Source organism: Lutjanus erythropterus, chromosome 21 (genome assembly GCF_056507025.1).
Source record: "Lutjanus erythropterus isolate fLutEry1 chromosome 21, fLutEry1.hap2, whole genome shotgun sequence".
Taxonomy (NCBI): Eukaryota; Metazoa; Chordata; class Actinopteri; order Lutjaniformes; family Lutjanidae; genus Lutjanus; species Lutjanus erythropterus.
The window spans coordinates 4,297,667-4,310,391 of NC_139337.1; the positions used below are offsets into that span (position 1 = coordinate 4,297,667).

Here is a 12,725-nt window from a genome sequence, read left to right on the forward strand (position 1 = left end):
CTCCCTCCCATCAGGGCATGAATAGTTTCCTATGTGCAGCTGACCCTCATTCGTAGAAAATCTGGCCCCCTCCTCCTTCCATCTCCCCTTGAAGCCTCCGTCATCGCCACTTGCCCCACTGCCCGAAATATCTGTCAGCTGTCGGCCAAATAAAAGATGGGGAGGGGAAAAAAAGACAAGAGGATGTTGTCAACATCCCTCCCCAGAAAGAATGAAGGCATTCTGCTCTATTTCCCTCCCATATAAAAAAAAGCACAGAGGAAAATAAAAAAGTGGGGTTGGGCTCTGTGGTTAGATGGATTAAATGCTGCCTCCATGAGCTCTTGCACTCTCACATGGATCCAACACTCATCCCTTCATTCATATGATTGTTATTATCATCATATCACTGAGTTGAACTGATTTTTTTTCCTTTTTTTTTTCCCTTTGGTTGTTTATAAGTGATTATTAGGGTCTGAGCAATTTACTGGTACCTAATAGAGCTGATATTGTTTTTTTTAAATTTAATAATAAAAAACAAATCCAGTCTATCAACTCCATCCCAATATATACATATACATATATATATATATATATATATATATATATATATATGTATATATATGTATATATATATATATATATATATATATATGTATATATATATATATATATATATATATATATATATATATATATATGTATATATATATATATATATATATATATATATATATATATGTATATATATATGTATATATTGGGATGGAGTTGATAGACATACACACACACACACACACACACACACACACACACACACACACACACACACACACACATATATATATATATATTTGATTACATTTAGGGCAAACTAGGGTAAATTTATTGTAAACAGTAGGGCTGTATTCACAAGGTCCCGAATCAATTCAACTCGATATCAATATTGATTTGTTTAGGGATATTTCAGTTACAATACCAACTTTGCTCGGATATGAAAGAGATTCTCAGAGAACTAATGGTGTAAATTATTCATGGAACCCTTTAACCTGGTGCACTGTTAAAAATATTCATGTTTACATTGAGAACTGAGCCAAAAGCAGTTACATTAACAGTAATTCCCTGTCCTCAGTCCCAGTCCCAGTTCACAGTGAGATTAGAGAGAATTCTTTCTTTAATTTTTTTTTTAAAAATTACCCAAATGATTGGAAAACTACTGAATACTGGAGCTGATCATCAGCCGGGCTGTTAATTGGTCGACTCCTACACCACACGGGAAAAAATGTTAATATTATTAAGAAATGGTCCCATGGGCCACAAAGCCCCTAAATTTGGTGGCCAGTACATTTATTACAGGCAATTTTACACAACACAGCCTTCCTTAACTTGTTGTGTCCAGTTTTGCCATGAACTGTGACGTGGTGTTTCCTGAAGGCATCGTTTCCAAAAAAAAAAAGACAAACTTGACTTCTCAGCTAGCTGAGGAAACTGGCTGCAAACACAAGAGTACAGTACATCCTTTCATGTGTCATATTTTAGTCACTTAACTTTTGATTTTTTTTTTTTTCATAGTCTTTTTATGGTTCTACTGTAAGCATCATGTTAGCAGTTTGTGTAGGCTGATTAAACTAAACCCAGATGAAATAAAGACTATTTGATGTTGCTCGCAGCCAATCAATGCAAGCATTCTTCATAAAAAGGAAACTTGAAAAAAAGGTATTGAATAAAGCAGCAATGATAGCCAACCCTAGTGGCCACAGAGTGCATCTATGCTCCAAACATGTAGTGCTACCATGAATTATGAGACAAATATACTGTATGTTGCCTTCTAAAGATGCCTAATTAGACGTATCAATGCAGCAATTTTAGGGCCACAACTAATGATTATTTTCAGTGCTGATTAATCTGTCAATTATTTTCTCAATTAATCAATTAGTTGTTTGGTCTATAAAATGCCAGAAAATGTTGAAAATGTTGATAGGTTTATTTCATAAAGGAGCAAAAAAAACCCAGAAAATATTCACATTTAAGAAGCTGAAATCAAAAAACCTTTCTTCCTCCTAAAAAATTACTGATACCGATTATAATCAAAATACTTGGAAATTAATTTAATAATTGATGAATAATAGCAATCTGATTAATTGTTGCAGCTCTAGGCAATTTCATTCAAACAAACAACTACAACGAAAAAAAAAACAAGTAAAATTTTCACGTAGTTTTGTCTGTGTTCTTGTTGAGTGTGTGTGTCTGTGACAAGGAGCACTATCCTCATTCAGGGTTAATTCTGGGATTATCCTTTTTATGAACAATGGCTGGGATTGGGATTATGGACTGAGGTGGGGGAGGATTGGGCTGCTGGACCATTTAAAGGGGCATTTATGGGATCTCCTTAACAGGACAGATTGCATTGTATAGCATGTGCTGCTGACAGCAAGTAATCCTGTAACACACTACAATCCTCACAACACTGGCAGCCTCTCCGCTCTGTCTCCGTCTCACTGTATGAAGACACAGACCAGAGTCAGAGAGGCAGACTGTGGCAAGAAAACCACATAAAGTTTGATGATACTGGACTTGTGGTAAAAATTTGCACCCAATGTTTTGTGCACCCACAGTTATTCATTTCATCTTTAAACTAAATCCACTGCTTTTATTTGCAAAAGTTAACAGAGTTGTGAAGTGGACGGGGCTATTTGGAGCATCACGGTCTCATTCACTTTTTCCACAGACAATTTTTGGAGGCTGTGGGAGCATGAATCACCAGTTCAAGGTTCATGTTCTGCTACATATGAAGAAAACTGCTTTTACAGTCTGTCGCTTCACTGAATTCAGTTTTTTGGCAACTTTAGAGCGGTTTCTTCTTCTCCACTGTAACAAGCTTTTAGAATTCACTACAGCTCTGATTTGCACTGTCGACAGGCTTCTACACCACAGCAAAAGCAGCAAAGGCTTATGGGTATAACTATTTAGTATTTAGAGCTGTCCACTAGACTAAACTGATACAAAAAGGGGACAAGGAAAAAAAAGAAAAAAGAGGAAAAAACATGACTTCTCAGAAATAAAGTCTTTTCTCAATCGATTACAGGGCTTAAAGCAAGAAAAATGCCTTGAAAGGTTTCGGGGAAAGAATGTGGTGCAGAGCACACCATGACACTGACATTTAGAATAGTCTCTACTGTCTTAAATTTCTGGTGTTTGTTTTGTATACAATTTTGTTTTTTTACTGTTTGCAGGTCAGGGATTGGGAAGTTAAAGCTTAATGGCCTGTGTTCTGATTTGTCCATCATTTTATGAGTGAATTTCTAAGGGAAAGAGGTAATTAAAATGTCTGTCTTTGTCTCAGTTTCTTTTTTTTGCTCAGCCTAACTGTCAGCAGTGGCTGGCGTCTTACCTACACTCAAGACAAATGAAATATGCACACACAAACAAAGACAAATGGAAGATATTAAAGCTATTTTGGTGGTATAAGATACTAAAACCACAGCCTACCAAGCTGCTGACCACAAACCAGATGGATGACAGCTATTGTGCACTTTGCAACCTGTTTCAGAAAGAGAAGAACACCAAGCCTGAAAGTTTCTAACTGTGAATCGTCACACTAACTTGACAAGGCCAAATGGTGAAAATGCATTTTCTATTCAACCTCTCCTCAGTCAGAAACCACAGTCTGGGAATTGTATTCAAGTAAGCACGACATTCAAAGTCATAAAGAATATCCACTATTAGGGGTGGGGGAAATTTCCGATTCTTAGATGCATCGCGATTCGGACGTGGACGAATCTGAATCGATTCACAAACGTCCAAATTTCGATTATTTAAATCTGTTAATTAAAGTGATACAGAAGCTTCTAAATAATGTGGAACTAAGAAGCGCGGTACGCGTCATCGCCGGGACACTTTGGGACGCGCACCTGGAGCGACACGCGCACAGCGGAAAACAAACATGCCCGACCGGCAGCCACCTCGCCATGAGGTCCGAACAGCTCCTTCTAATTTAAAAGCAGCCGTGTGGAAACACTTCGGCTTCTACAACGTCGACGGCGGAAGCGAACTGGACAAGAGCCACGTTATATGTAAGCTGTGTCGAGCTAAAATAAAATACTTTGGCAACACAACAAACATGAGAAGCCGTAACTCGATTCCACCCGACGGAGGAGTCGGGCAGACGGCAGGCTGCTGTTGCTGCGGCTACTAGTGGCTACTGTTGGTACTTTCCAGTTTGCACATATTTCCAATAGTTTAATAAAATATAATCGAAATGAATTCTTACTACAAATGCGCTGTTTTTAAAAATTGCAAGTGACAAATGCTTATTCCGTGAGACAAAAAGAAATGTGTTTGTGAAAAAGTGCATCAATATACATAAAGATGCTTCAATAATCGTTTTATAATCGAATCGTAGCCCCTGAATCGTAATCGTAATCGAATCGGCAGGTGCCCAAAGATTCCCACCCCTATCCACTATGTCTTTTTTTCAAACTTAACACTTGTTGGTCTCTAAAGAACATATGCAGCATAACAGACCTGCTGTCAAATGATTGCCAAATTAGTCCAAAAGATCGCAATGATTATATGAAAATGAAATAAATATTTTAATTCATTGCAATGCAAATTAGCACAGTCACTTGCATTTTTAATATGACACCTCACTGAGCAGTGTCAAGTTCTTTAATAAAGTAGGTCAACTTGCTATGTGGTAGTGTGACAAAAAATATGCAAGAATATTTTCCACAGACATATAATATAATTACCTATTTTCTACAGCGGATTTCTGGCACAGAGATGAATGTATTGCCTTTCATTTTCATTCACTCATTTTATTTTGCTAATGCAATAGTCTGCAGAATGACAGCCACTGCTCCACAATACACACAGTACACACCAACTCAGCTGGTCTATGAGTGTATGAGGTAAACAGCCTGCAGAGTCAGACTCTCTGCACTCTTTCACACAGTGACTTAAAGATTTAATTTGACCAAACCAGAGCTGGTGATTGTTGGAACAGTGAACAGACTAATGGCGGTTTAGGTGAGTTTTACATGTTTTTCTGTCGAGTTTGAATGAAGTGTGTTTTATAAGGAGTTAATGAGCCAATTAATCTCGTCTTAGTTCGGTAAAAGAGAGAAACTTGAATTTAGAAGGCGAATGGTTGCATTTCTTTGTTTAAAAAGGAAAATAGGTGTGAGGATCAACAATGTAGTTTCAATATCACCACTTTTAATATGATGTGCTGCTGTGGAATAAACCACTGAAGAAGTATCCGTACGGTGCAAGAGCCTTGTAGGACATTTGTGCGGTTTTATTGCTCTGCTACACTGTCAGTGTCTGGATGTGTAGAGGTCATTCAAGACACATGACAGCTCGGCCAGAATGTGTCAATACCATCTAATCTAACAGTTTGCCCTCAACTGTTTGAACATAGACTCATCTGTGTGTGTGTGTGTGTGTGTTTGTGTGTGTTTGTGTGTGTGTCACTGTGGTGAGGGATGCAGGCAAAATCCAATATGGCATGTGGAGGGAGAGAGTGACAGGGGCAGCAAGAGGGAGAGAGGAAATGAGAGAGACCTTCTTGATCAGCCTGACGTGCCATGAGCTGATGCCTGCACACACATACACACACACACACACACACACACACACACACACACACACACACACACACACACACACACACACACACACAAACACACTATGGGAACCAGGTCAAGCATGGCCAGGGCATGACCAGAGAGATGAGATCATCGACAACTGGTGCGGCTACTGTAGTCAACACCATACAGCATCACGTGTGTGTGTGTGAGTGTGAGAGTGTGTGCTCCAGTTGCTCATTATTCAGTGTTACTGATGGACTTAACACATCAAAACTGTTGTCAGTCCGTCTGTCTGACATCCCCTTCACCTCTCAGCCTTAATCCTGGTACACAGGAAACCCAATCCACACATATTCTACAACACAATCTGTGTGTGTGTGTGTATACAAAAGGACAGAGGCGAGGCACATTGTTGGAATAGCTCGTGTTTGCTGGAGCATTAAAGTTTGGCCTGAAGCTGTGCAGGACTGAAAACAGCTTTATATCTCCTGTTCCTCTCTCACACTTTTCCTTTGACAATATCACATTGTTTATAGTCTGTGGCTTTTCTATGTTTAGTCACAGGCTGACCAAATCTCAGTGTACTCACCAGTTACACTCTGGCACAAACAATTACAGCCAAGATTCTTAAGACACTCCTGGACACTAAAAATATCAAACTCCAACTGCATAGTCAGCAACAGAACCATAACCAATCACAACCAATATTCACACACATGTGGTTATATATCAGTGTATTCTGACACAGCCCATATTTTCATTTTCTAGAGTAAAATACTGCCAAATCACACTGTTTATGAGATGTCAAGTCAATTTTCTTTATTTTATGCTGGATCATAACAAATAATCTTTTATTAGGGATGTTCCTGGCAACTAACTTCCCTGTTGATTAACCCCAAAATATAATTTTGACTAGTCAACTAGTCTAACAGTGAGAAAACTCTCAGAAAGCAGTTAAAATTGAGCATAACCTGCGTGTATTAAGAGCCATATGAAGCCCTTAATCCCAGTCTACCATTGCTAAATTGCATTTTAAATTCTGGTGAAATGTGCAATACGAACTTTGCGCATATATTTGACAACATCCCATTAAATGCTTTACCTTTTCAGGACAAAAAGGATCACAGAGTCTGCATGTTAACAACATCATTTACCTGGATGTTAGCTGCCAGCCTGACACACAGTGTTGCTAATGTTAGCAGTGCTAGCAGCAACAGCTGCTCTGCTTGCAGGTTAATGTCTGTGTCTGCGCTGCATGTGGTTACACGTTACTCCAGTTGAGTGATTATATAACAGTTTATTCTGACACAGACTACATTCTACCTTATTTTCATTTTCTGTATCAAAACACTCCAGAACTGCACTGGTTTTAGGAAACATCATTCGTCCAACTGCTGATAAAGACATCCAAGGTTGACTGGGCCATCAGGGTCATACGCGCTGGATGTGAATGGCTGCTGTCTGATTGGACCACAGCCCTAGTAGCTAGCAGCTGCATAATAGCTTAGAGAAAAGAGTTAACTGGCATTGTGCATTGATAAAATATTGATAAATGGTATGTTTGACTAGTATTGCTGGTGCCAACAAGCAAGGGTGGCGACGTTGACTTTGGGAAACTGAAATGGACATTTTTCACTTTTGTCCAACATTATACTAAACAGAAGATTAATATTAAGTACTCCATTCATGGTTGATTTTGCTTGTAATTAATTTTTTTTTCATGTGAACACACTCACAGCTGGATATGAAATCTCAGAGTTAACCAAGGCAATCAATAACCAGCCTTGTGACTATCCAGAATTACTATCATGTTTAAAAATGTGGCAAATATTTTTGCTTTCTGTGACTGTTGTGGGGTCCTGTGGAAGTAGGATACTCACAACTCCAGGACCAACACCATCTCAGAAGCCATCTCATACACCTGGTGGAGGTTGACCACCCGCGGGCTGGCTGTGGCCAACTCGAGCACAGCGATCTCATGGATGATCTCCATCCGGCAGTCTTGGCCTTTCCGTCTCTTCCTCATGAACTTTGCAGCATACTCATGGCCGGTGCATTTCTCCACACACTTTCTGACCACAGCAAACTTCCCCCTGGAAGATAAGGAAAACATCAGTACTGCAGACACAGTGAGGACAGAACTGTGGCCTCCTTGGTTCCACAGTTTTAATAGAAGACCATGCTCGTGCTTCAATTGTTTTCTGAATTCTGTTGAAATCTTCAGACATCCTTTTTTTCATCCTCTGGGGACCACGAATGCCTACTTTCATGGTAATCCATCACATAGTTGTTGAGATATTTCAGTCAGGACCAAAGTGGTGTACTGACCAACCAACACTGCAAACATCCCTACAACCACGCTGCTGGCATGGCTAAAAAGAGGGAGAATTAAGGGTGGAACCCACTACATAAAAGTCCTAAAATAGCTAAAGCTAAAGAAAACAAAGGGAGATGAGAACTGATTTGACTTCTTTCTGGGAGGCTGTTCCAGATTTGAGGTCAGGGCTTGAAATTAACTTTTTTCCTCTGTGTCCTTCAACTGTCCTGAATGCTTTTTCATTCTATATAATAAATATAGGATAATAAATGTTTCAGTAACTTGCATCACTGACTCACTCTTTTCTGCAATGGAAGTTCTGTACTATCTGAATAAAAACTTTGTGCACAATCATTTTATTTCTGTTTTTAGTTATTGGTTGAGTTGCTGTGTCTTGCTTGTGTCTGTGTTATCAATAAATGGATCACTACAAACTGCAGTGCAAATGTGGTACATTTTGTAAATTTTCCTTAATCAATAGTTAAAAACTAAATCAGAAAATGGTGAAAAATGTTCACCATTTGTTCTGTTCTCCAAAGCCCAAGTTGACATCATAAAAGGTCTTGTTTTGTCCAAATGTCACATTTGAGAAGCTGAAATCATAAGTTTTATATAAAAAAGATGATCAGTTATCAAAATAGGTAGAGATTAATTTAATGATCAATTAATAATCAATTAATCATTGCAGCTTGACTGCATAGTCAATTACCCAAGAGTATATCAAGTTAAAGTTAATATTAGCTCAACCTTAAACATCTATAACAGTACAATGCAACATACACATTAATGCAGCAGTAATATTCATCCCAAAACATCAGATATAATAGTAAAATACTCAGGGACCATTTTATTGCACAATGAGTACTTTAAGAGCTGCAATGATGAATCAATTATAAACCCATTCAGCCTATTAAATTAATCACCAACTATTTTGAGGATCAATTAATATTTCTGAGTAATTTTTACTGGAAAAATAGTAAATATTCTCAGACTTCAGCTTCTTAAATGTGAATATTATCTGGTCTCTTCAGTTTCTCTGACAGTAACCTGAATATTTTTGGGTTGGGACAAAACAACTTTAGGCTCTGAGAAATACTTATCAATATTTTTCACCATCTTCTGGCATTTAATAGACCAAACAACCAATTGCTTATTCAAGAAAATAATTAATTGCCAAAAAAATCATTAGTTGCAGCTTTACTTCAGTATTAAGGCAAAGGCAAATAACAGAATAGCTATAACAGTCTGATACATTCAGATAATTATATCACTCGACTGTAATGCAGCCTTTAAAACCAGTAATATCTTGTTGCATGTCACACTATCTATATAATATCAATATATTGCCCAGCCCTACCCCCCTTATATTAAATGAATGGTTGTGCTTGGTCTGACCAGATTCAGTGCTGGTAGAATTTTGTCTGAATGGAGAGAGGGCCAGATGTACAGCAAATAAGAACATGAGCCCAGCAGATTCATCTGGTTCCCTGGTCAGAGTTGAGTAGCAACAGCAAGTTAACTTGGGATTGTGCTGATGAAAACAAGCTTTTACAGAGCTATCATCAAAGACTGCATCAAATCAGCTGGAGGAAACTGATAGACAAACACAGCTAAAAACAAACACAAAGCAGAAATAGACTTTATAAAATGTTAACAGGATAGACAGACTTAAGTTGGCTTAGGACTCCCAGGGCTGCCAGTTTCTCAGGTAACAAGGCAGAGGCTGGCTTCAAGTGCTGGCTGAGTGTAAAACATTAAAAACATTACGTGGACCTGTGTGGATGTTGTTGGCAGTGTTGCCCTCCCTCTTTCTACCACAACCGTCTGGCCTGACCCAGTTCTATTTCAGACTAGAAGGTGATCCCGTGTGAGGACCACTGCGCTGTGTGCACACATGTGCAAGCTGCCCAGGGGAAATCCTCTGAAATGCAGCTGGTGATGGAGATGACAAGCCCACATCGTGGCTGCCCCTCCGGCTACTGCTGGCAGTCCATGCTCCAATAATCAGCAGCAGCACCCTGGCTGAACCTGACCGATCTGCAGCCAAGACTCACTCATGCTGACACGCCAAAACTGCTGCTCTCCACTTCTTACAATTTAGGGACTCATTCTGTGACTTCACATTTAGATAGATTATACATAAAGATTACAGAAAAGTTTTGTCATTGCAGTTTTAGGAGTTGTCAAAAGCACATATGCAGGCTACTATTCAGTTAACCTACTTTTAACAGAAACAGAAAGAGTGGTTATAAGAAGGAGAGGACATTGAAACTTGATCTATCAATTATCAGTGTTTTTTCTCAGTCTATGAGTCACCAAAGAGAACTGGTGTTAAGCTCCTGCAAATGTTAGGCTTGTTAACCATCCAGGGAGTTTAATGTGGAGCAGCGCAGCAGGCAGCCAGTTAGGAGTCTGCTGGATACAAGCCATTGTTCCATTTTGATTTCATTGGTTGCTGTTTGTTCCTGCTGGCCACTGCACACTGTCTCAACAGAAAAGAAAATACTGTTTGAAATGACATGCAATATTACACTGGTTCTAAACTTCATGAGTTATTCTTCACAGAAAAATGTGAGCATTTACAGTAGCTAGTAGTAACTTAATTATGTGACTGCTTGCAGTAATCACACATTTTTATCTTCGTTCTTTATTTTCTAGACTAATTACTGTTCTGTCTTCCATATGTTTTTTGTATCACTTCTTCTCACACATTTTTCATATCATTCAAATATTAACATATAAATCATACTGACTCATGGGCACATTATTTTTCAGGTCAATATTTGTTACATTTATTAAGATATATAATTTTTACTGTAATGTTTTGAATGGTGGTCTATGGGAGTGTGCATATAATAATCATTATATCAAATACTAAGCCACAATTTGGATCGCTTGTGAACCATAAGGAGTAGAAGAAAGATATTTGTATAGTAGCTTCCTTGGATGAAGTCAGTTTAATGATATAGGCCACCATTACCACCCATAAAATATTTCTGCCAATTTGTTTTTTTGTTTTTTTTTGTTTCTTTGGGCACATCCGTCGCCCAATCTTCACCAAATTTGGTGAATTTGTCATATTTAGAGCACCCTGAACAAAACTCATCAGTTTGTTTTTTCATATTGTGTTTTGTCTGTCTGTAGTTTGGAGGCGTGGCCTGATGCACTTAGCCAGCCATAACTCTTCAGTGCCAAATTGGATTGCAACCAGATTTCTGAATGTTGTACATACAGGCCACATCACACAAGTATGTAGTGTTTCATATAATTCTACCCACAGGGGGCACTATAGTGACAGCAAAACATCACATTTCTTGAATTCTGTTGTCTTTAAAGAGATGAATTTTGGTACACAGCTTCTCCATAAGCAGATACATGACATGTTGAAGCATGGCACCAGTAGCTCCACCTTACCATTAATAAAATGCCATCAGATCTCTTAAATGGATTACTCAATCACCACTGATTCTGGGTGGGATCTTCAGATGTAAATCACCAACACTCCTTGCTGGGACTCTTTCAGAAGCTCGGCCAGTGAGCAGCAGCAAATACAGTGGCAGTGACAGATGCAACAGTCAGCACAAATACAGTTTATTTATAAGGATATTGCATTTAAGAAAACTGTTTTATTTAATTTAAACTGTTTGAAGGCATGCCTTGAACATAAAGAGGAGGAATGAACCCTAGAAAGTGCCATGTCCCATTCCTCGTCTGACAGTCGGACCCCTGAATCATTTTCCCATTGTTCAAGAATATAGGATATAGAAGGATCTGTCCATAATCTGAGCAGTCCAAATTTCCTGGTTAGTTGTTCAAAGCTAGCAAAAGTTTTATCAACATACATGTCCCCAATACTATGTATACCCTTATCATGCCAGGTTTGAAATCCAATAAAGATGGATGAAAAAGGTAATTGTTTACTAAAGGTGAGTAAATGGTGATATTCTGGATACCAAAGCATTTTTTAAACTGCTTAACAATACGTAGTTATTAGGTTACAATTATGTTTCCGTGGATTTTATTAACTAGTGATGGTAAGGACGCGCAGAGCGAAGCAGGAAGTGAGTTTGGACTACTCGTAAACATTTCAATCTGCAACCACGCGGGGGCTGAACTATTCCAATCCTTTAGCCACAAGGAGACAGCATTAAAATTTGCAGCCCAGTAATATGAGTGCAGGTTTGGAAGAAAGAGCCCACCTAGGTCTTTTGGTCTTTCCATGAATTCTTCCTTTATATGGGCTGGTTTATTAATCAAATGCATTTTTTAAGGAAATGCAAAAAAATGCAATATCAACTTCAATCTGACTTTTGTACGGTACATTTATATAATACAGTGAGATAATGTTCTAGGCTTCGATTTCAGTGCCAAAGTCGCAGTATCTTGAGGCCTAAAACAGACATGAGTGACACTGAAATATGAGGAGAGAAACTACAAATTGGATTATGTAGGTGGGTCAGTGGTTCTCAATCCTAGTTTCTTCAGTTTAATGTCTGTTATTGAGAGAACAGTGTCAAACTCATTAAAAGTTCTGACTGGATTTTCAAATAAACTTACAAAAACTTGAAGGTTTTCAGGACTTTCATAAAGAAGAGTATTCATCACTATGTGCTACAGGAGCATTTAAAACATTAATTATAGTCAGAATGAGGCAGCCTGCACAACAAGCGCCTAACAGATATCTAAGATGAGTAATTCATTCCAATCTTTATGAGACCATCGCTCAGAGCAAGAACAGAAGCTGTGAGATTAAAATACAATGAATAAGGCTGTGTGAGAGTCATAAAGAACCTGTATCAGCTCTGAGCCTGAAGCTTCAGACTGGGCTGCCTCATCCT

The 12,725-nt window shown here is 38.5% G+C and overlaps 1 protein-coding gene across 1 annotated transcript in view; it reads right to left on the reverse strand.

Annotated features, from left to right (window-relative positions):
* Positions 1 to 12,725, reverse strand: part of stk17a (serine/threonine kinase 17a) — a 45,491-nt gene that overhangs the window by 15,802 nt on the left and 16,964 nt on the right. The window contains exon 2 of the mRNA XM_084747619.1: positions 7,451 to 7,663. Coding sequence (XP_084603745.1) covers positions 7,451 to 7,663 — 213 coding nt within the window. The remainder of the gene's footprint in view (positions 1 to 7,450; positions 7,664 to 12,725) is intronic.